General features: G+C 38.2%; 3 protein-coding genes across 4 annotated transcripts; 1 reads left to right on the top strand and 2 right to left on the bottom strand.

The window, feature by feature from the left end:
* Nucleotides 1–878: 878 nt before the first annotated feature.
* Nucleotides 879–7,758, top strand: sage (salivary gland-expressed bHLH). Of its 2 annotated transcripts, none has more exons than XM_088224100.1 (3): nt 879–1,442; nt 1,893–2,025; nt 5,571–7,758. In XM_088224100.1, exons 1-3 carry the CDS (start codon nt 1,001–1,003, stop codon nt 5,743–5,745), a joined length of 750 nt encoding a protein of 249 aa, XP_088080226.1. In that variant the 5' UTR covers nt 879–1,000; the 3' UTR covers nt 5,746–7,758. The 2 variants fall into 2 exon arrangements, with proteins under 2 accessions (XP_088080226.1, XP_088080228.1); XM_088224102.1 differs by having other exon boundaries at nt 893–1,409.
* On the bottom strand, nt 6,916–16,670 carry LOC148283067 (uncharacterized). The gene is made up of 4 exons (XM_088224099.1): nt 13,667–16,670; nt 12,091–12,234; nt 10,802–10,877; nt 6,916–10,493 (listed from the first exon to the last, which is right to left on the bottom strand). Exons 1-4 carry the CDS (start codon nt 16,364–16,366, stop codon nt 10,459–10,461), a joined length of 2,955 nt encoding a protein of 984 aa, XP_088080225.1. The 5' UTR covers nt 16,367–16,670; the 3' UTR covers nt 6,916–10,458.
* Nucleotides 16,551–27,262, bottom strand: LOC148283066 (uncharacterized). The gene is made up of 8 exons (XM_088224098.1): nt 27,243–27,262; nt 25,821–25,907; nt 24,891–25,083; nt 23,847–23,950; nt 20,269–20,517; nt 17,887–18,121; nt 16,692–17,423; nt 16,551–16,620 (listed from the first exon to the last, which is right to left on the bottom strand). The coding sequence occupies exons 3-8, from the start codon at nt 25,025–25,027 to the stop codon at nt 16,551–16,553; spliced, it is 1,527 nt and encodes a 508-aa protein (XP_088080224.1). The 5' UTR covers nt 25,028–25,083; nt 25,821–25,907; nt 27,243–27,262.
* Between the last annotated feature and the right edge of the window lie 119 nt (nt 27,263–27,381).

The following is a 27,381-nucleotide window of genomic DNA, read 5'->3' as shown; positions in this document are numbered from 1 at the left end:
GCCGAAAATACGATACATCGTTTTTTTTTTAATGGCTTAGTCTATTAACAAATAAAAAAAATATTTAATAACCACCGAACTTCCCCATTTTACATTCCCACTTTCTTTCATTTATCCTCTCTTTTATTTTCATTGCATTTATTTTCTTTTCTGTTATCCAGAATATTTTTTCAATGACCTTTTATTTTAGTTGTAATACTGTTTATATCGTTCCTGTATATGGTTAAATTAACGTGAATACGTCTAATTGGATGGCAGGCCTTATTATGTATTCTCTTTTTTTTCTCTATGTATAATCATTTCAAAAAAGTATATTGTTAAGTTTCCTCGGCACGGGTAACCCCAGTGAGTCACATTATTTTTATTATTAATTATAGTTTGTAAGAGAAAAATATTAATAAATAAATATGGTAATCTGTACATTTGATTGTATTTCCAATAAAATGTTTTTTTTTTCTGTTGCGGGATGTCATTATTTTTATACTCGCGCGCGTGCCTCATACAATTACTCGCCCACCTACCTCTAGGTATTTCAAAATATAAAATACGGATTTGAAAAAAATGGCTTAAGACGTAATTAATATAAGCAAAACTTCATGCATAGGCATAATAGCGTTAAATATGAATCAAATAATAGACGCGAATGCACGATATGTTCCTCTTCACACAACAAAGGGAGGATTGAACACAATGTCAGACGCGAGTTTGTAGAAATCCTGAAACGTCGAGGCATTTGAATCAAATGATAACACAACGGGAACAAAGGAGTCGAGGGCCGTGCCCCGTGAAAAGGTGTTGGCGGAGCGCCGAACCTCACAATACGGCGGATGTTTGGTGCGTGTCACTCCGACCATGCTGTGCCTGACATAGCTATCATCTGTCTTCACACTTGTGTCCACAAACGGTGATCAAACAAACACGCTACCGTTCCAAATCCTTATTAATTACAGAAATTGATTCAGTCCGTGACGAAATATCGTACGTGTCGCACAAGAGCGCCATGAGCAAGACCCCTCCTTACGGGGAGCTGTACGGCGAGTACGCTCCTCTGGTGCCCGTGTGCGTGAGCAACTTTCCGCGGCGGGTGTCCGAGGGCTTCGACAGCGACCGCAGCAGCCGCGAGGACGAGGACAGGGTGATCCTCGAGATCGGGGGGCCGGACAAGGCGGACAAGTACGACGACGGCGGCGCGCAGACCTTCTACCACAAGAAGTACGACAAGACGTCGCCGCACCAGAGAGAGCGGGCCGCCGCCGCCGCCGCCGCGGCCGCCTTCCGCGGGGACAGTCCCGGCGGCCGGCGCGCGGAGCCCTCCGGCGCGGAGTACCAGGCCTTCGTCCAGGGGCGCCTGCCCGAGGAGCCCCCGCCGGGCCTGTCCTGGCGAGAGAGGGCCCTGCAACTGGAGAGAGGTTCCTCTCAGCCACTTTTTACGACGCCATATGGTGATATTAAAGTAGAAATAGCCAAGAACCTTTCGTATTTGTAGCATTAGTCACTCGTGCAAAATACTATTTCTCCGGCAATGAGATTGTCATTTTCTTTTACTGTTCCTGAAAACCGAAACAATGACGCAATATGTTCATTCAACTCAATTTTCTGCAGATATAAGTTTTTCACTTTGCATGTGAGATGTTGGGGTTTATAATTATTGTTTAATTGAGGTTTATCGGGAAGGTATTTAGTTACTCAATGCAATATGTTAATCTGGTTTATTTTGTTAAGTAATATTGCGTTGCAATTTACATCAACATATTAATCACACGTTCACACGGCCAGTTTTTTGTCTAATGCATCGTAAATTCAAATTTTGCGATAGTGATTCAAATGAATTTTTATTAGTTTAGCAATGTTATTGTTTTCTGTGTTTCACGAAGTGTTTCCATTCTTCTCAGAGTACAAGAAGTCAGCCTGCGACAGAGAGAGAACGAGGATGAGAGATATGAATAAAGCCTTCGACCTCCTCCGCTCCAAGCTTCCCGTCACCAAACCTTCCAAGAAAAAATACTCCAAAATAGAATGCTTAAGGTACGATTATAAATTTATTATCACGTAATAATATTCTTGGCCATTTTTTTAGAACACGGTTTTTCCAGCGAGATCAATCGGGCCATGGAGACAAAAATACCCCCCCATATAGTAAGATGTTTTTCTACGTTTATCTCTTTTAGAATAATGCCATTGTTTTCCAGTGAACTATAGTTAGGTAACAATATGTTTGTTCATGAATAACAAAAGACACAAATTTATGTGCTTATGCACATTACGAGCATATCCTTTATGGGCATTACGAATAAGAAATATTGGTATTATCATTGGTGTACTAATGCAGTGCCTTATGCACTTATAGGCGCGGATAAAGGAATGGTGGGGATGATAATAAATTACATTAAATAGGAAAAAAAATAGTTGTGATATAGACATTTTTTATACAACAATGATTTATGTTTAAACGTTCTTACATGCATTATCTTTATATATATAATTTCTCTGTTCGTGTGATGTCACCGTATTCCCCCTTAACGGCTTAACCGATTTACGTGCGGTTTTCAGAGAAATATAGATCTTTGCGCTGTGCGTGTTCGTAGATATTAAAATCTTCAATCTAATATGTAAAAAAAAAGTTAGGAGCATAAATGTTTTATTCATCGATCTACCAGGGTTGCATTCGAGGAGAATGCATTTGCAAAAAAATGGAAAGATGTTGTTTTTTTGTGTATAAAAAAGTTTGTTTTTGAATGTTTACAAACAACATTTGTTTTTTGTGGATCTCAATCAGATTCTTTCCTTAAATTCCTTATAATTTCTACCTATTTATTTTTTTTATTAGATTTTAAGTAACACTTAAAGAATATTATATTCAATACATTTAAAAAAACCGTATTCCTACATAAGTACACCACTTTGTTGGTGAGACGACCGGAGTTTGACGTTTGCAAAAAGAATGCCATATTTGAAAAAATATTTATTTTATGTTTTGGAATTCAACCATAAACAAGTACATACTTAAATTCAATATTTTTTGAATATCAACAAATTTTAGTTTTGGAATTTAATCATAATCAAGTACCTAGATGAAAATTATTTTTCCAAGATGATAGCAGGCAAGCCAACGTTTGGGCAGGACAACGTCTGTCGGGTCCGCTAGTTTAAAGTAAATTATAAGAGTCGATATAAAACTTTCTTTTTAATGCATTTTTTCTCTGTTCTTGTTGTGTATTATTATTGTATCTCTTTCTGAAATTATTTTTTCAAATATTTTCAACATATACATACATCTATGACTGTATGAAAGAACTGAAAGATTTGAGAATGGGATCGAAAATGAGTGGTATAGATGTATATACTCTAAGGGTATAACTGTTAACTGTCTTCTGTATGCGGATGATGCCGCGCTTCTTCCTAGCAGCAAAGAAGTCCTGCAATTCTTGGTTACAAAAGTCTACGATGAATGCAAGAAAAGCGATTTACTTATGAATGTTGATAAATCGAAAGTGATGGTTTTTGAAAGGAATGAAAATATAACTAAATGTGAGAACAGTGTGAACGATTCTGAATCAGGTAGAAGAATTTGCGTATCTGGAAGTATGTTTACTAGGGATGGAAATACTGAGAAATATATTAAAAGGAGGGTAAGTGCCGGGAACAGGGTGAACGGTGCACTAAAATCTACTTTGGCAAACAAATGTTTATCGCAGGAGGCAAAACTAGCAGTTCACAATGGAGTTCTAGTGCTCTAACTCTAATGTATGGGTGCGAAGTATGGACTTGGAAAAATAATTATGTCTTTCGTCGAAATGCGATCCCTCAGGCGAATGCGTGATAAAACGATGTATGATAGGTGCACAAATGTCGGGATCCGTGAACTGTGTAAGGCTGAGACATGCATTATCGACAGAATCAAGAAAGGGGTGCCACGTTAGTTTGTACATGTAGAGCGAATGGACAACGAAAGAACGGATAAAATAATCTTTGATGCGAATTTTGATGGATGCAGAAAACGAGGAAGACCGAGAAAGACACAGCACGATCAAGTCCATCCCTACGGGGAAACGGCGTGATGGTTAGTTTTGAAATATTTTTAAAATGCGTACCATTATTATCTAATACACAAACTGTTATTTAATTTTTATTATAATATTAATTTGTTAAAGCCATATTTTTTTGTATTTAAAAAGGAAAAAGGAAAGAATTATTATTTTCAATTTGCTCTTTAATTTTTCTAATTTACTTTATATCCCTACTGTATTTCATTATTACTTTTTATTATGTATATTTTTAAATGTAACAATATTAATGTTACATTAAATCCATATTTTTATCTTATTTATTACGCAAAGTTTTTACTTTTGATTTTGCATTGCTGTATGCTTTTTTGATTTCTACATGTCTTAAAAAAAAGTGGTTTTGTTTATTTTTTAAGTCATTACTTTGTTTGTACTTACCTGTATTATTTTAATAAATGCCCCCTGGGTGTATTGTAAAATTAAAATAAATAAAATAAAAATATAAAAAAACAATTTCTTGATTTGTTTAATTCTTTGAATTAAAATTTCTCGGTGTAACTACATTTTATTCATCATAATCAACCAATGGCGCATAGGGCAGCATTTGTTTCACGAAGATAAGGTGATCAGCCATATGCTTCGGGTGATAGTCCAGGGCCGCGATTATAAACGCGATCTTCATCGGTGCATATCGAGACGGTACAAAGTAACATCGATATTTATGTACGAAAATGTGTATATTTGTATGAAAATTCAAAGTATCTACGTCAGTAACCTGCAATAAGGAACTCCAGCCATACGGGAAATTGGATACAAAAATGTTTTCTTGCGCGCGGTAAAAATTAGGGCATAAAATTGTACGGTAAAATTTCTTAAAAATGTACGAAAAAATAATGATCAATATTTTTATAAAAACACACTACTTTGAATGACGTCATTGGTTCATATGAACCATCCAATGATATGAGAGCTTTGAAGGATATCCGGTTTGGTCACCGTAAACGAACCAATCGGAAGAACTGCCATTTGGCAATAAGCCCCCAATGTACAAATAACATTATGTACAAAAATAAAAGAGCTGTCATAGAACAACCTCCGACGTCACATGCGGAATTATTTCAGAAATACAAAAATTTAACAAATCATAGCGCTGATAATACGATATATAAAAATATAAAAAAAATAAAAAAATAGGCTTACTTTAATATTCTATTAATAATTTTTTAAAAAAGAGACCCTGAACTTCCTCACTGTTTAGAAAAAAAAAACTATGTTTCACACAGAAAATATAATTTTACTTTGTAGATAAAATTTAAGGTAAATTTTAACTTCTGATTAGAATATGGACCCAGGATCATAAAATATGGCAATTTTAATCAATATTTCATGTCGACCATCCCAGGAATTAAGCATGGTAGGTGAACGCACCAACCATTGCACATACGAGGTGGACTTATCTTCACTCGATTTCCCTGTTCAGAATTTTAACTTAAGAGACGCCATTGAGTCGATAGCATTTATATAGCGCAGACATTTATTTCAATTAAATGTGTTTAATTCTTTCAGAATAGCGATATGCTACATCCGCCACCTGCAGTACATGGTGTCCTCTCCCCTCGAGCAGGGGGCGCCGGCCTGGCCCCCCGGCGCGGGCCCCGCGCCCGCGGGGGCCCGGCCCCGGCGGGGCTCCAGGCAGCAGCCCCCGTACCCTCAGCAGTACGCCAGCTACGGCTACATGTAGGGCTCGTGACAGAGTGCACCCTGGCGGATGTCCACCCTTATAGCACGCTCGCCGTAAGAACGTGCGCGGAAAGGGATGCATAGAAGAGTATCTCGACTGGGACTCGAAGGGAAACATTTTTGAGAAGAATACTCGTATAATATGGAAGTCTAGAAGCATAAAGTGTTTTCAGGCGTTGCCTAGTAGGTGAAATAATTCAGCCAGATGAATATCATTATCATTTCATGTCCGCTCCCTAGTTGGAGCATATAGTGTCCACGAAGATCCTCAGACGTCTCTGTCGGCTGCCAGCTCCTGTGCATCCTCCCAAGTCAGGTTCGCATCTCGTAGTTCTGACATGAACTGCCGACGAACAGTCAGCACGTCGAGAACCTGATGCCTTGTAAAGTAGGCCAGCGCGGTTAAGGCTCTCAGAAGGCATCCGCAGTACATGGCTTAGCCAACCGTATCGCCTCCACTTGATGACAGTTGTCACCGGAGTTTGCTGCGTGCGTTCTCTTATTACTTCATTTCGCACAAAGTCAAACCACCGTACACCCAAGATTCTTCTGAGACACCTATTCTCAAAACTCAGTATTTTGCTGTTTTTGGCCCTAGTGAGGTGCCACGATTCGCATCAATAGAGGAGAATAGGTGTTATGCAGGCGTTATATAGGCGGCATTTGGTTTTCACTGAGTAAATATTCGATCTTCCGACCGTCTTCATACTGTTGAATGTGGTGCCTGCTATTCCTAGCCGCACTCCCAGTTCTTTTTGAAAGCTCCCATTTTCTGTAACATAAACCTTCGACCCTTTGGACGATTTTTTCTGACAGTCACTCACATCAGTAAAGCTTTTAGCCCTTTTACTACTCAAAAGTAAACGGATGAAAGAATGAGGATGTTTAGTGCTACGAGAAATTTGATATAAAAATGTTTAGAATTAGAAAATTAGAGCATTTATTTGTACGGCGAAGTTTCTCGAAAACATATAAAAATGAACTACTTTGAACCACATCAAAAGGTTTTGACAATCAACGATTGTTGTGATAGATTTCCGGTTTCCAGGAAGCCCACTCACCAATCAGCAGAACTCGGTGACTAGAACTTGTGACGTCATGGGCGGAGTAATTTCAAAGCTAAAAAAATAAAAAATCATAGCGCTGATAATACGATACATAGAAATACATATTTTTTTTAAATTAGCTCAGTTTGATAGTTTATTAACAAACGAAATAAATTATAAAGCCACTGAACTTCCTCAATGGGGAAAAAACTTCATAAACGGATGTTCAAATATAGGCAAAATTGTGTACGTAACACACTGGGTAGAGTGATTACTTAATCCAGCTAATGAGAGGTCAATTGTAAATGTCTAGACTTTTCCCTTCTCAAAAATGTTTTCCCTCTCTTTGGCAATAAATGTTTAACTTAGAATTGTAAATTGAATAACCGCTATCCGGTATAACAACCCGCCTTACCCCTTTTCGCGCATCGTCTTATACCGTCGACTATAATATTATAAGGAGTGTGAAAAATACTTTAGGGAAAAACCGTTTTTACTAAAAAATGAATGATGGTTCGTGTCAACCTCGTAGGTAATTGAATCCGGGACCTCACGCACGGCAGCTAAATGATTTAACCACTAAACCGAGAGGTGGACAACGGCTTGGTTTTACCTCTGTTGATAGCCGGCTTGAAATGACTCAAAAGTATCTACGCAAGAAAGCGGGACCCAGTATTTAAAAAAAATGGCTTACGGCTTGTGTACTTAAACTACGTTTTAACAATTAATAATAATTCAACAATTAATAATAATGAATGACTGCCAAATCTTTGACTTTGGCTAATAATTACCAAAAAAAAGCTACATAAAATAAGTTTTGTGTAAATTATTATATTGTGCCTGAGATGTAATTTTAAATGGAGTTTTAAACGTAGATATGACAAAACGTTGATGACTTTACATGAATAAATGTATAAAAATACCGACTCCATCCAAGCATTGTGATAAATAAAATAAGTAATCTTAAATGCGTGTTTTTTTTAGTTTATATGTAATTAGATTTAGTTATAATCTTTATTAATTATTTTTTATTGTGTATGCGGATAATTGGTAGAATTCCATATTGAAATTTGGTAAGGTATCCGATATAAACAAAAAACACTTTTCTTTTTCTTCTTGCGGTGCCTTATCAGCATCTCGGTCCTGCGCTTTTTTGCAGCCAGGACAACTGCTTATTGGATGTATTCACCATAGTGACTCCCGGGAAAAGATGACCAGAGTGGTTTCCCGTTGCCTTCTATGGTGGATTTTTCTGTCGGGGTTACCTTCCCTTAGCTGGTTGGTTCTGGTTTGGAGGCGCCAGAAACTCGACTTTCATCCTCTCACATATTATGATTGTGATTCCATTGCCCTTGGTTCGCGAAGTGGACGCTAACGAGTTGGACTAGTCGGTAGTGTTGCCAGTGGAATGCAACTGGGCGTTCGCAGCATTTTATAGAATCACACCCTCCAGCAAGATGTGACTCACTGCGACCCTTCTGACGGTTCAAACCCTAACACTTTTATTGGATTTAAATTCTACTTTTAATTTTTGAAAATACATGTGACGCGTTTCGTCTTGTAAGGACATTATCAATCTAGAATCAAACCTAACAAGACGAAACGCATTACATATATTTAAAAAAAAAGTAGAATTAAATCCAATAAAATAGTTTTATTTTTATTTTGGATACATAACCAAATTTTATTAATTCCTTTTATAAAAGCCAGTGGTACCACAAAAGCTTCACATTAAAAAAGTATAGTCAACAATACATCAACCCTGATGATGGACGCTGTAATGCGATTCGAGACGTCAGTAAAGAGTACGAACGACACGGCACAATAACCCATAAAAACCAATTGTGCATTTGAAGAGTGAAAAAAAAAATTATTACGTTTTCATAAAAGTTGTCAAAATCTGTTGTTGGATTATTATTTTTTAATGCGACCCATTTTGTACACTTTGAAAACAACGCAACAAAAAATTATTTAACTAATGTAAGTAAATATTAGTACGAAACCACTTACCGACTTTTTTAGTCGACCGGTTTCGAGACGTACTCGTCTCTTAGTCAGGACACTCACTACACCAACATGTAAATACTAAAATACACCTCCACCTTTACCATCACCGTAGTATATTTATAGTATTTCCAAAAATACATAAATCACATGCAGATCGACCAGTCGATCGCGATCGACCGTGCGGAAAGCTAATATCTATATATGCTACGGTACACCCTACCTAGGTAGGTAGGGTGTATCGTGTATGTACGACAACCCTGCATCACACATACTTGCAGCCTCTCAAGTCGATCGTAAGTAGTCTAAAAATATTGAGGTAGATCGCCAGCAGTTCAAGTTTGAGCACCCCTGATCTAGAGTCATATATCGTTTAACTACACATTCTATTGTATAATCATATATAATATAATTAGGCGACCTCCGTGGTGTAGTGATCAAGACGCTTGACTCACGCACGGAAAGTTCCGGGTTCGATTCCCGGTGAGAACACTATAATAAAAATGTGATTTTTCTCAAGCCTGGTTGTTCTGTAATGTAATTCACCACTGTAATTGGGCCTCCTGGCCTGTTGAGGTGCAAAAAAAAAAAAATGAAAATGAAAATAGTCCCCTATTCAAATTTAACGCAAAATAAAACGATCTGCATATTGCATATAATTATTTATTCAGTTTTTTTAAAGTTATTTGGATTTCACACGTGTAAATACGTAATATAATATGAAAAAACAAGTAAATTACCTCTGATTGCTTTTATTTACAGATTTTATTAGGGAAAATACAAATAAATAGGTTTAAAAATAAAATTATTTTATATTTTATGAACAATTTTATTTGAAACTGTGAAAAAACCAAAACTGAAAAGTTATGTCGTATAAGTTTCTGATGTCTTTAACTAATTTGAAAACGTGAAGAATCCCCGACTTTTTCTGTATTTTCATTTATTCCTCGGCAACTAAGGAAATACATAAAAAAATATCAATGGTACATTTTCAATTAGAAATTAGTCTAATTCTGCCTGAAACAATAGTTTACTGCTTTTTTACAAAACGGTTTAGAACATATCAAAATATATCCAGGGATATGATAAAAAATAAGTAAATACGAAACCATTATACAAATTCATTGAGATATTATACGGTTTATCATATACATTAAATACTATTACAAAACTAAATTAGTAATCAAGACGAAAAACTGTTACTTACAAAAATACATATAGATAGATAGTTGATTTCAGAATGTCATGGCTGGATGATATTTTAAAATATCTATACTCGTATTTTATATTAATTTGTACACAACATTATAAAAAGGCGCTACGTGCCGTGTATATTAATAAATAAATAAACAAAACAGTAAAATTGAAGTTGGCAAAATGTATACAAAAATAGCCGAAAATTCATGTTTTTTACCATTATAAAATATCTCTTACTCTATAATAAATTAAAAAATAGAAATATAAATGTATTTACGAAAAATAAATGCATGTTATAGAGAAAATTCTAATTGGATCCGATAATACATTATTACAAATGTATTCTCCCTAAATACAATGTTAACTGGGAGTGTAAAACATACTTGCTTATTTAACAAAAAAACACATTTTTAACAAACAAGTTTCACAAAAAATCAGATAAAACTTTTTCAGATTTTAACAAAGTGTTATTTATTTCCCCCTCCAAACACTTGCGCCAGGCCTGAAAATTACACAAGGTATAATTAGTATATTTTTTTAATTTTTAAATTTCATTTTAGAAGCAAAAGTTAGTCTTCTTTGAAAATATATTCTCTGTTTTTATATTCACGTCCTAAATAGCTAGATATGTTACTAATTAATCGCCAACGCATCATGAGTTAAAAGGAATAGGTAAAATAAAATGACGGACAATGAAATAAATCAAATTACACAATAAATTATTCAGATTTTATTTTATAAGATCGTGCATTATTTATTATAAACTAATAATAGTTATACGTACAACTTTAGAAGTTTTAAAAAACTTACTCTTAAACACGAGGTTGATTATTTGGTTGTAGAAATATGTAACTTTATTTTTGATTTCCACAACTGAAGGAGAATACTGAAATGTAAGGGGAAAATGTGTGATAAATAATCTACCTCTCAAGCATTAAAAATTATATAATTATAGTAGTTATGCGACAAAAATGACAAAATCAGAAGCATGGTAGACGAACGTCTCAACCACTGCACTACGAGGCGGACTTCATCATCATCATAAGTGGCGTGACAACCCGCTGTGGGCCCTGACCTCCTCCAGAGTCTGTCTCCATTCCTCCCTGCACCCTGCGGCTCTTCACCAGTTCGTCACGTCAATTGCTCTAATGTCGCTTTCCACATTATCAAGCCATCTTAATTTTGGTCTGCCTCGCTTCGTCTCCCTTTCGGAGTGTAAAAAAAATATTTTTTGGAGTACGATTATCATTCATTCAGTGTATATGGCTCAACCATTGTAATCTTCTTGTTTTTATGAATTGTGCAATTTGGCTTCGCCATTTAGTGCCTCTAATTTACGATTAAACTGTCTCCTTTACACTCACATTATGGTTGACAGCACCAAATATCTTCCTTTATCTTTCAAATACTAAAACCATGTTTTCATCCTTTTTGGTCATTACCCAGCATTCGGCACCATATGCAATGACCGGTCTGAGGAGAGTTTTGTAAATAATGGTCTTAGTTTTTCTAACGAGTAATTTGGATCCCAGATGTTTAAACAAGCCATAAAAACATCTGTTTGCTGCTGATAGCCGTGCTCTAATCTCGGTACTATAATTAGTAATTTCAGTACCTAAATATTTAAAGGAGTCAACATTGTCTATGTGGTGTGACCCAACGTCAATTGCTTGCTGTGCATAGTTTATTACGAGGTGGACTTATTGGTATAGTTACTATATTAATTATCAATAATTGCAGGGCGCCAAACTCTTTAATTGGATTGGAAGGTCTATTGAGGAACAACAGTCCACCTTCTCTCTGCGAGTTTTCTGTTCTTCCCTCGTCTTAACTAAATAGAAAGGTTTTCTTTGGAAGTAAATTTATAATGATTTTGTTCAAAAGAAGTAACTGTAAATATTAATGAAACTCTCATATAAAAAAAGTTATCGGCAGACGTATCTTCAGCCGATTTTCATTGTCAGATTTTTACCACCTAAGACGAAACACTCGTCTAAGATTCTGATTCTATTCTGGTGCAAGGATAACTGTATTCTTTATCTTCTTGGACGCAGAATAATGACACACGGTTATTGGTTACTAGTAAAGTTATTACTTACAGAGACGTTGGGAGGGGGACAGACGGTGGGGGGCGGCCGGAGGCGCAGCCCCCACCAGCGGCGGAAAGCGTCCTCCGCAGTCTTGCCGTCACACCACAGGCCCTCCTGCTGGGTCCACATCACGGCACTTCCGATCACGGCGGTCTAGAAACAAGTACTGAATGATGAAGATGATATAGACATGCAACGAAGGGCGATTAGCACAAGCAGCAGGAAGCATATTTGTAAATACTCGATGTATAATTTGTAAGTAACGATTCATTTGGGATTCTTCGGTATAACTCGGAAATACGTCTGCCATTCGGGATGTTTCGGAATCAATCGGGCGCTCGTTATTCATTAGCACTTTTCGATTTCGTAACGCTACTAAAGCTAGGGTTTCCTAGGAGAGCGGTGCCCGTATTTTAACGGCCGTAGTGAACGGTGATGCAGTGGACAGCCGTCGTAACGTCGACTAGAGAGTGGTTTCCTAGGGAAACGGTGTTAAATGGTGTTGATAATACCGTTTTCCTAGGAAACCACACTCTAGTCACCGTTACGACGGCTGTCCACTGCATCACCGTTCACTACGGCCGTTAAAATACGGACACCGCTGTCCTAGGAAACCCTAGCTTAAGTACGTAAGTACCAAGTACGAAATCGCCTCTAAGTAGCACATGCTAACGTCACTCAACATTAATATTCTCATTTTTATTGTAGTACGCCATAAATATCTTAGAAAAGAATTCGGTATGTTTCGGTTATTACTGGAGAGGATAACGCGTCCTATCTTAATATTACAAAAATTATCAAAACACGCTGCGATTGGTGAACCAATGTAGTGCTCTATGCACTATTAGGTGTGGAAAGGGAATAAAGAAGAAGAAAACTTATTTTTGAACCAGTTTGTTTGATTAACAATTCTCTATTGCCAATATGTTATTAATGTCAAAATGTTTTTTATTATTATTATTGATTATTAATAATATTTAGGCAGGCATTATTGAGGTATCATAGATTTTAATGGTTTTCAAGATACTCATTGCAGACGGCATAACCTCACACACCATCTGAATATTTGAGTACTGGATTACTAAATACTGGTACCCTAGGCGGATTTTATCACTATACCAAAATATCAAACTCGAAGAAAAAAATAATCAAATCACGTTTTTATTTCAACACCTTCTACACTTTACTATGGAAAGCAGAAAGAAACTGCCGTGGAAAGATGCACTCCTGTGTGTTTTTCAGCTACTGCTCACTTTCCGGCACAAATGCCCGGCGAGAATTTATGCTCCTGGCCATGTTATGGGGAGGCATGTGCAAGAAAGTGACAGTAAAACAAGTCTCAAATCAAAATTGCCTGGTATTACATAATTTACAGATAAATCAATTAATAAACTTAACCAGTCAATCAAATTTAGAAATCACTAAAGCTGGCTGGACTGCCCGTAAATGCCTGGACTTATATATATTCTTCGCACATAAGTTCTCAATCATTATTGAAGTATAATTAATCTGGATAAAATGATAAATCCAGTTCTTGTCTTAACAGATTGGGACTTAAAAACATTGTTAAAAAGTATGTGATTACCTTGACCGAAAACATCAATATTTTAAAGATGAATGTAATAGCGGACATTCGTGGGGGAGGTGGTGGGCAAGGGTAAGCTGGGCAGGGGAGGATGGCGCACGGGGGCTTGATGTAACTAGGTCGGGGAAACGCACGAGTACTGGAGAGACAAGGAGGAGGAAGTGGGGTGCTACAGCAAGGCTCTGGTCTGGCAGGTGGACATAGGGGGAGGTGGGGCTCGAGCGTAGCAGGGCAACTAGGGGGCGTGCTGGTGTCACACGAGGCCGGGATGATCAGAACTGGCGCCGCTGGAGTGTCGGGTGAGCACTTGGCAACACTTGTCAATTGAGTCACTTGCTTTGCTGGCGAACACGGGAGAATACAAGGGCTGGAGTTGCATGGAGGGCACGGTGGAATACACGCTTCTGGAATTTGAGGCGAACAAGGGTGGATGCTGGGCTTTGTAGTGTCAATAGGGGAGGAAGAGTTACAGGAATCGCACGGCGAGGGTGGACACGATGGTTTGATAAAACTGGGCCGAGCAGTTGGAGGAATAGAGGAGCATGGAGGTGAACAAAGTGTTGGTGTTGGAGGAGAGCTAGATGGGGTGCAAGGTTCAGATGCAGACGGGCTAAGTAGAGTGCAAGGTTGAGATGCAGTAGGTGGGCATGGTTGGGGAAGGGGTGTTGTTTTTGGAGAAGGGATAGGTGGGGTGCAAGGTTTATATTTCGGAGAAGTACTAGGTGGGGCGTAAGGTTTAGATGCAGGAGAGGAGCAAGGTTTTAGTTCTGGAGGAGGGTTAGGTGGAGTACAATGTTTGGATGCAGGTGGGCTAGGTTTAGATGCAGGACGTGGGGAAGTTGGGAGACAAGCTGATGGCTTTAAAGGAGAGCTAGCTGAGTTGCAAGAATGAGATGTAGGAGCAGGACAAGGTGGGATAAAAGGTTTAGCAATTAGTGAAGGGTTTGGTGGCGAGCAGGATTTTGATGGAGGAGGTAGACTAGGTGGAGCGCAAAGGTTTGGTGCGGAAGAAGGGCTAGGTGGAGTGCAAGGTTTTGATGTCAGAGTAAGGCTAGAAGGTATGCAAGGTATTGACGCAGAAGTAGAGCCAAGTAGGGTGCTGGGCTTAGATTCCGGAGGTAGGTTAGGTGAGGGACAAGGTTTTGTCACAGGAGGGGGGCTAGGCAGGGTACAACGTTTTACAGAAGGGCTAAGTGTGGTGCAGGGTTTAGATGTCAGTGGAAGGCTTGAAGGATTGCAGGGTTTTGGCATAGATGGTGGGCATGGAGGGACACAGAGTTCTATCGTTTTGGGTGGAAACGGAGGAGCAGAAGGCGCCTGAGTTGAGGGTGGGCATGTTTGGCAGCTGGGTATGGAGCTGCATGGTGGACTAGACTTTTGCGTTGGGCAAGATGAAACGAAGGGGTTGGATTTAGAAAGAACACAGTTCTTTGGAGCTGGAGGCGGAAATGGAGGAGTAGATTTTTTTGATATATGAGGATTTGATGGAGCAATGAAAGGTTCAGGCTTAGAAGGTATAAACAAAGGAATGGAGGGTTTTGGAGTGGAAGGTGGGCATGGAGGATCGCAGTTCTTAAGAGGACGATTAGGGCAGGAAGGAATGCAAGGGTTAGGAAGCGGGCTTGGGGGTAGAGATTGATTGAAAGTCGGAGGTGGATATGGGAGATTGCAAGTCTTTGAAGATGGAGATGGAGAAACGGAGGGATCTAGCTTTGGATCGGCATGTAGGGGAATATGAGGTTTTGGCGTTGGAGGTATGCATAGTAAAATGGATGGTTTTTGGGTTTGTGGTGATCCAGGAATGCAAGGCTCTAGAAGTGGCGGCGGGCACGTAGAAGGCTTTGATATTGGTGGTAGGCATGGAGGAATGGAGTCTTTTGGAGCATTTATTGGGTATGGAGGAGCGCAAAGCTCCTGTTTTGGTGTTGGAATAGAAATCTTTGGCGTAGAAGGTAGACCTTGAGAAATAGATGATACGGGCGATTGTTGTGGAGATAGCGGAATACAGTGCTCAGATTTAGAATGTGAGTACTCCAGTGAAGAGAGATTTGGCGTTGGAGGTAAGTATGGAAGAGAAGATGGTATTGGAGCTTGGGGTTGGCTTGGAGGAATACATAGCTTAGGTTTAAGAAGTGGACAACAGGGAATAGATGGCCTTGGTGTTGAAGGTTCGCATGGAAGAATAGAAGGTTTAAGTGTTTGAGGCGGGGATAGTGGAACGCAAGGTTCTTGATTAAGATGCGGACACTGAGAAATAGAAGGTTTTGGTGTCAAAGGTAGGTTTGGAGAATCGTAGGGCTTAGGTTTAGATGGAATAGACAGGGGAATGCAAGGCTCTGGAGTATAAGGAACTTTGTTTTTAGGAGAACAAGATGGGTTTGGAAGAACTAAATTTGAAGGCGAACCTGAAACAATAGATGGCTTTAGGGTAGGTGGAGGACATGGAGGGTTACTATTCACGCATGTAGGGTTTGAGCGTAGTGATTTAACAGAACTAGGTTGTGGGCAGGGAGGAATTTTTGGGTTTGGTTTTGACACAGGATCTGGGGATGGTGGGCAAGGTGGAATGCAAGTATCAGGTGTAGATTTTGAGCATGATGAAGTATGAGACCTTGGCATAGAAGTATCAACTGGCTCAGATTTAGTAGGTAAGCATGAATTAAAGCCAGGTTCGTTTGGAGGAGATTGTGTTCCCGGCATAGAGGGGGGACATGCAGTGCAACATTCAACAGGGCAGCATGGTGGAACCGTTGAACACGGTGGACACGTTGGACATGGTGAACATGGAGTACACGGTGGGCAAGTGTTGTTGGTGGATTTAATGGACTGGCAAGGGGGACCACGAGGTTCCGAAATAGAGTTCGGACAAGCAATGCAGCTTGAGTTAGATGAAGGGCACGAAGGCGGTGGGCAGGGGGCGCAAGGTGGACATGGCGGGCACGGAGGAGAAGGAGCTGGTAGGGGTGGATTACGGGGCTCATGAACCGGGGATGGGCAAGTGGCACAACATGATTTGCATTCGGGCAGTGGGCACGGCGGACATGGTAGATTTGGGGGACAAACCGGGCATGGTGGGATAGGAGCGCAAGGCGGGCATGGTAAGTTTTGTGGGCATGGCGGGCATGACGGGCAAGGTGGACCGGGTAGGCAAGCCGGGCAAGGTGAACTTGGTGGGCACGGCGGGCAAGGTTGACTCGGTGGGCAAGGTGAAATGGGCGGAGTAGTTAGACTCGGCGGGCATGGTGGACTCGGTTTATTTGGTGAGTGAAGAGGGCACGTTGGACACAATGGGCATGTCGGGCATGGGGAGCATGGTGGGCATGGTGGGCAACATGGGAATGATGAGCCAGTTTGGCATGGTGGGCAAGATTGACTAGATAGACTGGGTGAGCTAGGGGGACTAGGTTGGCTAGTTAAATTAGCTTGGTTGGGCGGGCTAGGTACGCATGGTGGGCTCGGCGGGTCAGGTGGGCTAGATAGGTTTGGCGGTTTCGGTGGATTGGGTATGCATGGCTGGCTTGGCGGAATTGCCGGGCACGGTGGACAAGACTGGCATGGCTTGCACGTTGAAGATGGAGAAATGCACGGTTCAGGATTTAGGGATGGGTGAAGAGTAGTGGTTATGTTTGGTGTTAGAGGTGGGAGAGGTGGGGAAGTACAGGGTTCTGGTGGGGCAGGCTTGCATGGAAGAATGCAGGATTTTGAGCCGCAAGTTGGGAGCTGTGGACTAGAGGGCTTCGGATTCTCTTGTAGACGCCTGAAGTGAAAAAAAAATTGGGATGAAACAAAGCAATATTAAAACCAATTGTATTTGAGTTTTAGGTTCACCGATATTACGACTAAGATACAATTGGTTCATTTCGTATATTAATTACGCGCGTGTGTGAGTGTGTGTGTGTGTGTGTATGTATATGGAGATAAACAAATATGTTAGTCTGCCTTAGCACGGGTCTTCTCCTACTAGGCATTACTTTATAATATATATTTAAAAATAAAGAAAATAATAAATAAATAAATAAATAAAAATAACAATAATTAATTTTAATAAATTCTTACAGATCACACGATCTTTGTCATAATGCTTTAATTTAAAATAAATAATATGATGATTTTCTATAAAATATGTGAATCCATGTATTGGAGAAACGTTAAAAAATAAAGTACTAAGTAAAAAAATTAATGTGAGGTCATTACTATTTTAATAATTGTTTTATACCTACTTGTTGAGCGAACGCTTGAAGCGTGGTGGTGGGCTTAGGGGATGGCAAAGGTTCGGGGGCGGGCTTCTGGGAAAGCAAGGAGAAGGAGGCGGGCTTGGCCGAGGACGAGGACTCGGGGGCGGCCTCCTGACGTACTTTAGCTTGTTACCAGTGTTAGGCTTGCTCTCCGGAGGGGTTTGGCCCCGAGGAGGTGACGTAGCACATATGGAAGCACATATAGGAGGTTTCCCCTTACCTTTAAGAATAAACATATGTATTTGGGCGACATTTGAACAAAGGAAAGAAAATAAAACCAACAGTTCTCCTCAAAATAGTTTGCAATTATTACATTTCTTAGATTTCTACCATGTCACAGCTTACCCACCACATACCGCACACCGCATCTGAGGACATAAGTCTCCTTGGCGGTGCCCACATACACGGAAAATTTGCTCGTTGTCAAACGAGAAAAGCTGCCCGAAGGAGCTCTCTGAAATCTGGTAGCCTTAGCATCTTTGTGCTGAAAGAAAGTAATCCAGAAGTACATAATATGTACTTCATTGGATTGAGAAGAGAGGGAAGTGAATTCTCCACTGACTGGGATTAAATTGATTGGACATGATCAATTCGCCGAAATGATTACAAAACTTTTTAAAAGCCTTGAAATTCTTTTTAGAAGCCACCAGATCTACCATGTCACAGTCATTGCTGTATGCAGGTTGTTAATTTGAAATCTGTGGCGTTTCAGTCTCCGCTTTTATGTGATTTACGTGTTCCAGGACCACACCACATAACTTCAGGGGAAAATTCCTTATGGTAAACTTAACTAACTAACTAACTAACCATCACGCCATTTCCCCAGAGGGGTAGGCAGAGAGGATAGAACGCCACACCACTCTGTCCTGGCACACTTCCTTTGCTTCCTTCACATTCATACATCTTCTCATGTACGCACGTCGATTATTCCGACTTTTCACATGAAGACTTTCAAGAATTTGTTGTACACTTAATTCTTATATATATATTTGAACTCGTTTTATTTACGAAAAAAAAAAGATTTATTTATTATATCTACGGCCTAAACAAATCACAATAGTTACATAAAGAAACATAAACGAGTGTACAAGAAACTGAACAAAAATAACATAAAACTATATCGCAAAGACAACCAAGGGTAATTAAATAATGGTACATAATAATTCATGAACATGAAAACACTCCAAAATTGATGTAGTCAAGTCCATCAGAGATTTAGGAGTTGTTTTGGACTATAAACTGACATACAACGAGCATATAGATAATACAGTAAATAAATCACTGAAATTACTTGGCTTCATTAACAGAATATCCTCTGATTTTACTCATGTCCGTACAATCAAAACTCTTCATTGCTCAACTGTTCGCCCTCTTCTTGAATATGCCTCAGTGGTCTGGTCTCCATTCTATGTCAATCGCATAAATCACATTGAATCAGTCCAACATCGCTTGCTTCGAAAAATAGCGTGGATGCTCGGACTAGAGAGAGATAATTATTCTTATGCTGAAATAGAGTCAATGTTAAATATTTCTAGTCTACAAAAACGTAGAACTAATATTGACTCCATATATATGTTCGGCATACTAAATGGTATAATCGATGTTCCATCATTACCGGGACAAGTAAAATTCAATATTCCGACTCGTAGATTGAGAAACAATGAAGTACTGTTCATCGATCAGCATAGAACAAACTATGGCCTAAATTCTCCAATGACCCGCCTTTGTCGTATTGTTAACTCAAGACAAGATCTGGACTTTTTTGGTTTAAGTTTACAACGATTTAAACGAGCACTAAATAAATAGTCCAGATCTTGTCTCGATGTCCCTTATATTTGTCAATGCTTCTTTCTTTTTAAAAAAAATGTTTTAAACTATTCTTTTATTGTAATATTTAAACCTTATAAATTGTATACATGGACAATGTCCGTTAATAAATAAATAAATACACATATATTATAATTAGAAAATGGAGTCAACCCTTAATGTCTCGGACTAGCATACCTTCCACAAACCGCTTCTCTATCCTGCTGTTTTCCTAGTCCGCATCCGGTGGCTATGGTTTTGTTGGCCAAATACTTTTTTAATTTAATTTTTTAAAAACAAATTTCAAAACGTGATTTTCCTAACAATTCGAGTAACATCATAAAAATTTACCTCTGAAGTTTCACGGTATGGCCCTAAAAACCGAATTTATTATCCCCTAACATGCGCAAGCTGTCTGTCATCTTAGGTCACGAGCCCTTTTAATGCCTAGGCTTCCATTTTCCTCTCTCGAGAGGTTCTCGAAAATCTTTCTATAGGGTTAAATCAGGTGTCGAGGGATTTGGCCATTGGTCAAAATATTGAAAATAAATAAAAACTCACGAGGAACATAATCCTCGGTGGTATTCAGGTGAGGGGGAATGGTGCGGTCAGGGTCCCGCGGAGGGCACGGGGATATCCAGGGCTGTGGAGGGGGGGACGCGCGGGGCGGCTTCATGGGGCTGGGCCGGGGCAGCGGTGTCCTGTCGTAAATAAGAATATAACGACGGATTGGCATCCCGTGGTACCGTCTTGGACTCCGGATCAGGAGGTCCGAGGCTCTAACTCTACTCTGGGACAACTTGTTTACGACTACAAGAAAATACTCCGAAAATAAAAATATTAAGATATCTAAATAACAGAAATACGAATGTTGAATTCCTTTTACCAAGGCTGTTTAACAAGCATCCCGCCGAGGTAAAGGGCTCTACCAGTCTGGAAGAAGCGGACGATTAAAGAACTTCAGCATCAAAAGTCAATACTGTCAAAAGAGTTGACTCAAAAGGTTTTTTCTAATCAATGAAAGAAATAAACATGAAGTAAGACTACCATTTCGTAGGAAAACAAGTACACAGAACTCATTGATGCACCGAGCTGTACAGTTATATTATAAGGAAATACCATTGGAAATAAGAGAGCAGAAAGATATTATTTCATTTAAATGTCAATTAAAAAAACATGTGTTTAGCAGATAAATTTTCGTGTTAGCTTTATAGAAGTTTTCTTTTTAAGTGTACGTATATCGTTTGAAAAATGTTAATAATTAGTATATGTTTTAATAATAATTAGATATAAGTTAATATTAGGACATTCATTTATTATGTTTGTACTATTTAAAGACAAAATAAAAAAATAATAAATAAAAATACTTGTGTAAAAACGCGTTAAACTATTATTTCTTCTTTTTGATTTTTTTTCTAATATTCTTTGTTTAAATGATAATTTCCTATGATTTTTGTTTGTATTAACGTCACACCAACAAATTATTATTTACCTACTATATATAAGTTAAGCGCAATCTAGATTCTGTTTACTTTTGTACCCATATTTAAAAAAATATATTCCGGGGTCAATTGACATGTGAGGCTATTCGGAAAATACTTACAACGCGTTTAAATTTGCATTACGATTTATAAAAAATACTCCTTCAAAATTGTGCAAAATGCATTCTAAAAATGAAGTCGAAGTAAGTTTTTTTTTAAAGATCACCAAAATATTTCAATTCAGAGGCAATGTCCAAAATTAAACTGTATATCAACTAGCCCCAGTTTTCCCTTATTTTGGCAGTCACGACATTCATATGGATTTTGTATGTATTTCGCTAATAAGAAAACGTCTGAAAATATTAATAGGGACTTAAGTAAATTCTCGATGTTTTCTGACAGATAGTCTTATCTAAGCTTTTTTTTTCACATACATCGGGCAATACTATAGCCAATTTTATCGTGAAACTCCACCATTAGCCTTGAAATGACGGTGTATGTTATTCCGCCGTAGTGTAAACAAAATATTTTTTATAGCGTTAAACACGCCGAATTTCGTGCCAAAAAAGTTTATTTAGGATTTTTTTTTCCAAAACACTGCATCAGAAGCACAAATATTTTTTTCGGAGACTTAAGCTAGGGTTTCCTAGGACAGCGGTGCCCGTATTTTAACGGCCGTAGTGAACGGTGATGCAGTGGACAGCCGTCGTAAAGGTGACTAGAGTGTGGTTTTCTAGGAAAACGGTGTTATCAACACCATTGAACACCGTTTTCCAAGGAAACCACTCTCTAATCACCTTTACGACGGCTGTCCACTGCATCACCGTTCACTACGGCCGTTAAAATATGGGAACCGCTGTCCTAGGAAACCCTAGCTTTACGGGGACCATGCTCTTTTGGAACATCGCCAAACATCATCACCTCTGACCTGTCTGACTTTCCATTTTCCAAAATGTTCTTCATCCCTGTTGTAATTTGCGAATCTTAATGACTCCCTAAGGTGTGAAATCCCGTCTTCTGTCTACAAAAATTTTGGAGAAAACTCAAAATATTGTAAATTTAATATACTTGGTCTGGTACAGAGACTCTAAGACGCTCTTCAACTTGATACGTAGGGTTGTATAGACGTTACATTTGCAGCCCGGGGGACAAGTGGCACACATGGATGCCATATCACCTAAAAAAAAGCAAAAAGACGATACATAAAAAAAAAACAATAAATCTAAAACTATACTTGTGAGAAAGAATATAGAAGTATAGACATTTGGAGAGTTAGTGACGTCTCATTTGCTCACTGAGACATGTCGTTTTTGTCTATGAAGATCCATATCTATAATATTATAGTCTAATATACTATGTTAATATTAATAGTCTTAAAATGATTGAGTCTGTCATGTATAGACCGGTTTCACACGTATCGCGTCAATTCGCTCGGACCGGTATAATTAGGGTGGGTGGACACATATTTATTATATTTCTTTTTGATTTCATTTCATTAGTTCCTACTCGCGGGTGAAAATTTTCTAAAAAAAATCGAGTGGAGATTAGTCAACTTCATGGCGTACAGTTTCGTATGTCTGCCTATTGATAAATGAAATAATAATCAATGAATCCACCCTGCGTCATTTGACGCTACGGGTGAAATGTCATCAATTCACTTATTAAAATACACATGCGTCCTAAATCGTTTTGTAAAGATAGCTAGCACACAACAGTCGGCGAAAGCCGACTGTTGCCTGCTAGTTTACAAATAATTTCTCAGTGGTATGATTTTTCTTAATGCAAACGTATTTCCGTATTTTCTCTCTGGATAATGACACTATATCAGTGATTTTTTACTATATATAAATTCATAATTAGTGTGTCTATCGCTTTGATTTTTTTGATAAATTGTTTCTTATGGAAACTACTAATGACGGGGTTCTCAGCAGAATCGAAGAAAGAAAACAACTAATCTAAACCATCTCAGAGAGGCGAGCCCGGCGGATCGGCCACATTATGCGCCGTGAGGATCTCCTGCATGACATAATAGAGGCAATAGCTGAGGGGACAAATCGCAGAGGGTGCCCCCGGCGGGAGTATTTGGAGCAAGTGTGCGAGGATTTAAATTATCGTGCTGATGAGGGATGCATCCCTCATTACTGCAGTAAATAGAGACCTGTGGAGGACGAGATGCAGAACTTTGCTGCAAACCAATCCCCAGGATTGATACTGCGAAAAATATGGAAATAGGACCGTCAAAAAACTCAAAAAAGCGCTCAGTTTTATCTGCATGATATTTTATTAAAACTGAAAAAGTACCGACACAGAAAATTTAATTCTGATACTCATTTTCAAAAAAGAAAAATCAATTCAGTTTTGAGCTGTGGAAAATGAGACAACGAGACATTGATTTTGTCGATTTTACCGGCATCCTATCAGCATCATTTTCTAGTGCGGTGTTTTCTGCAAATTGAGAAATGTCAGTTTTGTGATTAACACTATTTTCAGAAGGTGATTATTACAGTTTTTTCGATGAAAACGGCCTGGCTGTTTTTAGCACAACACAACACAACAACACAATTGATCTTACTGCAACCGATAACATAAATATCTCATTATTCCAAACTAGTAGACTGGCTGCTTTCTGCATAACTACGTTAAATTATTTGTTCTTACTGCATGTACTGTCCGGAGTAGGGGGCGGCGTCTCGGGCACGGGTTGGGGTGGTGGACCGGGGGGACACGGGGGTATATGGAGTACCGGAGAGGGTGTGGGACACCTAATTTATAAAAAAAATTAACAATATTTTGAGCTTGTAAAATAAAATAATTGACATACACAGCTTGATAAAAAAATACACGAAATTTGTGTATATTCAAAAAGTTTTAAATTATTTCTCAATATCAATATTTTCCTGTATCTAGGGCATCTTTCAAAATGGCCATATCGGAATATGGGTTCATCTGTTATTTTAACATTTTAAGCTATGTGACAGAAGGAATTATTAGTTGTCCAGTACAGTATAGAAAATAACAGATGTACCATGTATTTATTTATTTATTTATTTGACACTTTATACACATATACAATATATATTCATATAAGGGCGGGCATTGCCTTAAGGCTATTTCTTCCTACCTACCCAAACCGTTCAGTTTGAGAAAATGATAAATACATGGACATATTGAATCTTACAATTTTATACAAAAATTAAAAGCAAAGATTAACGAAAATAAATATACCTAAAAATAATTAACACTATACTATGAAGAGAGGAGAGGGGATGGGAAGGAAAGAAGTAGGATAAAGGAACAATTTAAATATTTAGATAGTAACATTTCAATCTTGACTTAAATGTAAATAAAGAAGGGGCGTCTCTAACATTAGTGGGTAGATTATTCCACATGTACCATGTACCCCTTTGCCAAGACGTGTGTGGCGGTTCATTCTCTCTGCCTACCCCTACGGGGAAATGGCGTAATGGTAGTAGTAGTAGTAGTAATCACTGTTACCTAACTATCTGTAAAAAATGACAGTTCAATCATCAGTAATATTGCTTCTCTAGGAATGGATGTCAATTATTATTATTATTATGGATAACTTATATAGCGCCATTTTCGTAATATAATACCTCAAGGGCGCAAGTAATGTTTCTATTGTAATATTTGTCTTAAGGGAATGTCCCATGAATATTAGGACATGTAAATATTATGTAATACCCGGGGGGGCTCGGCGGTAGGTAAGGGCACGCCTGCGGGCACTCCGGGGGCCGGGGGCGCGGGGCGGGACACGCCTGCCCCCTCACGTGTCTCAGCTTCTCACAGGGGGTGGAGTACGCGCTGCTATTGCGTTTCATCTTATTCGGAGGACAGGTGGCGCATATTGAACCAGAACATGTCGATCTCTCATCATCTAAAAACATCAATTAAAAAAATAGAAGTTTCGTAATCATCTCCACACTTTCCGTGTTGATAAATGTAAGGTAATCGGGCTTTTGCTCCAGGTGTCGGCCCAGAGGGCAGTGAAATATTGTGTTCTACAACTTATATAAAACATTTCCGCTCAACACCGGTTTTAACAATAAGACCTTAAATGCATCCACCCAGTAAAACTGATTTTTTTATACTAAAATAAATAAATAAATATCTGCAATCAATGCGACGCCGTAAAATTATGCTGAATTGATTTTAGCTTAATCTTAAGACGTATTTTTCTAAAGCGTATTTTTGTAATTATATTTTCATGAAAATAATATATGTATGAAAAAATAAACAAATATTTTTTTTTTAAATTATACTATTTTAAAGGTAAATCTCGGGTAAAAATTCTGCAAAATGAAATCCAGCGCGGAGATTAACGCTTTGCTCAGTACAAATTTTTCCAGGGGTAAAATAACTCATATATCTCTTATACGAGAATGTATTTGGTATAACTAATTACTGTCGGTACATATTTTAACGTTTTTGAGTAGTTTCGGCCATTTTCAAGTAATCAGATCCAAAAAATGACTCCTAGGGATCAGTTTTGCGTAGAGCTTTCACTTGTTTGGTTGCGTAAAATTACTACTTTACAAATCTCAATACCATAATTATAATAGCAAGTTTTTTTTGGCATTTTCAGAATCAGCCAGATTTTTATTGATAGGATACCTTTTGATTTTTTAGCTGAATTTTCTCGTGTGGATGAGGGAACATTGGCAGAAGATGAGCAACGTTTACGGCGGGAACAGCGACCACCTACAAATAAAAACAAATCAGGTATAGTTTTATTTATACATATAATAATTTTGATATCAACCAAACATGATTAGTAAAATAAAAAACAACTTTATTATTAATATTTAAAGCATCAACTTTGTGGTTAAACATTTAACTTAACGTTATTAAATATTTATATATAACCACTTACCGACTTTTCGATGTCTACTGGTTTTGAGACGTACCCTTCTCTTCGTCAGGATACCAATTAAACCAACACGCAAAACCCACAATACACCTTTACCATAGTTGTTGCACAAAAATATAAAACCAACACGACATGCATTTTAAAACCAACCCTTACGGAGTGAGGGGTGAGGTGTAAGAGGGGTTGAAATTCGATCATTTGCACTTACAAAATTACTGAGAAATATTGTATAGATGATCATTTTAACATATTATTTATGGCCTTTTTTCATTTCTAAGTGGTAAATTTTTGATGTATTTTTTTCAACAACTTGTAAAGTAAATTGTACCTTGATAAGTAAGCTTGTGCAGTTTTGAAACCGGTAAGTAATGAGGAAGTTTAGTGCTACGGGAAATGTAAACAATGTTCTCTTACGCGCCGTAAAAAAAATATAAAAATAATCTACTTTGAATGACGTCACGAGTTCTTCAGAATCAATCAACGATAGTGTTGTAAAATATTTCCATTAGATTGAAGCCAATTCACCAATCAGCAGAACATGCGGAGTTATCATTTTTACGTTTTTTACAACAATATATACATATGTACACATTAATCTATGGTCTTATTTTTTATTGTTTGATTTGCCAATATGATAATTTTCAAGATTTTAATATTTTAGGCTGGCAATTAACGTGTTAATAAACGCCTAAACTAAGCCAAAAAGATATGAAATATTTTGATGTATAGTATTATCAGCGCTACGTCATTTTAAAGCATGGAATTTTGAAATTACTCCGCTCGTGACGTCACAAGTTCTCTTCAGTGAGTTAGGCTGATCGGTGAATTGGCTTCACGTTAACCTGAACTTTATCACAACACTATGATTTGTTGATCCGGAAAACCTAGTGACGTCGTTCAATGTAGTTCGTTTTAATTAAAATAATTTATATCGTTGTTTTCATACATTTTCAAGAAACTTCGTTATGCAATTGAATGCTCTAATATTTACTGCGCGCAAGAAAACATTTTTTATATCCGATTTCCGTCAGCACTGAAAATCCTCATTGTGGCTATTAATTGACCATATAGACTTTTGAAAGACACAATTTCGTTATAATGTAACTTCTGAAATTATTCCGTGTCATATTTGCTATCGTTGGATTAACTAATTAATTATTACTAACGTGCAACGTAATCCGATGTGGCGGGCTCGCATGGACTTTTACAGGGTTGTACTGGTAAGGGTAGGCACCTATAATTTGTAGAAATAAAACCTTTAGATATTTAACTCTCATGTGGCTGCGGTGAAACACGAGTCTACAT

This window comes from Micrasema longulum, unplaced genomic scaffold, assembly GCF_059751315.1.
Source record: "Micrasema longulum isolate JH-2025_06_02 unplaced genomic scaffold, ASM5975131v1 h1tg000262l, whole genome shotgun sequence".
Lineage (NCBI taxonomy): Eukaryota > Metazoa > Arthropoda > Insecta > Trichoptera > Brachycentridae > Micrasema > Micrasema longulum.
This window is presented reverse-complemented; position numbering and strand designations above follow the sequence as displayed.

What these genes read in the sequence shown, in the direction of transcription:
- LOC148283066 (XM_088224098.1), bottom strand. Translation starts at nt 25,027, where the DNA reads ATGAAACGCAATAGCAGCGCGTACTCCACCCCCTGTGAGAAGCTGAGA. An exon ending in TACTCCGGACAGTACATGCA is followed by an intron (nt 20,518 to 23,846) that starts GTAAGAACAAAT and finishes ATTTTCTTGTAG; the next exon opens with TCGTAAACAAGTTGTCCCAG. An exon ending in TTCAAGCGTTCGCTCAACAA is followed by an intron (nt 17,424 to 17,886) that starts GTAGGTATAAAA and finishes TTTTCACTTCAG; the next exon opens with GCGTCTACAAGAGAATCCGA.
- sage (XM_088224100.1), top strand. Translation starts at nt 1,001, where the DNA reads ATGAGCAAGACCCCTCCTTACGGGGAGCTGTACGGCGAGTACGCTCCT. An exon ending in ACTTTTTACGACGCCATATG is followed by an intron (nt 1,443 to 1,892) that starts GTGATATTAAAG and finishes CATTCTTCTCAG; the next exon opens with AGTACAAGAAGTCAGCCTGC. An exon ending in TCCAAAATAGAATGCTTAAG is followed by an intron (nt 2,026 to 5,570) that starts GTACGATTATAA and finishes TAATTCTTTCAG; the next exon opens with AATAGCGATATGCTACATCC.
- LOC148283067 (XM_088224099.1), bottom strand. Translation starts at nt 16,366, where the DNA reads ATGCCGGGAACACAATCTCCTCCAAACGAACCTGGCTTTAATTCATGC. An exon ending in TATTGATGTTTTCGGTCAAG is followed by an intron (nt 12,235 to 13,666) that starts GTAATCACATAC and finishes ACTTGTTTCTAG; the next exon opens with ACCGCCGTGATCGGAAGTGC. An exon ending in GTCCCCCTCCCAACGTCTCT is followed by an intron (nt 10,878 to 12,090) that starts GTAAGTAATAAC and finishes CTTACATTTCAG; the next exon opens with TATTCTCCTTCAGTTGTGGA.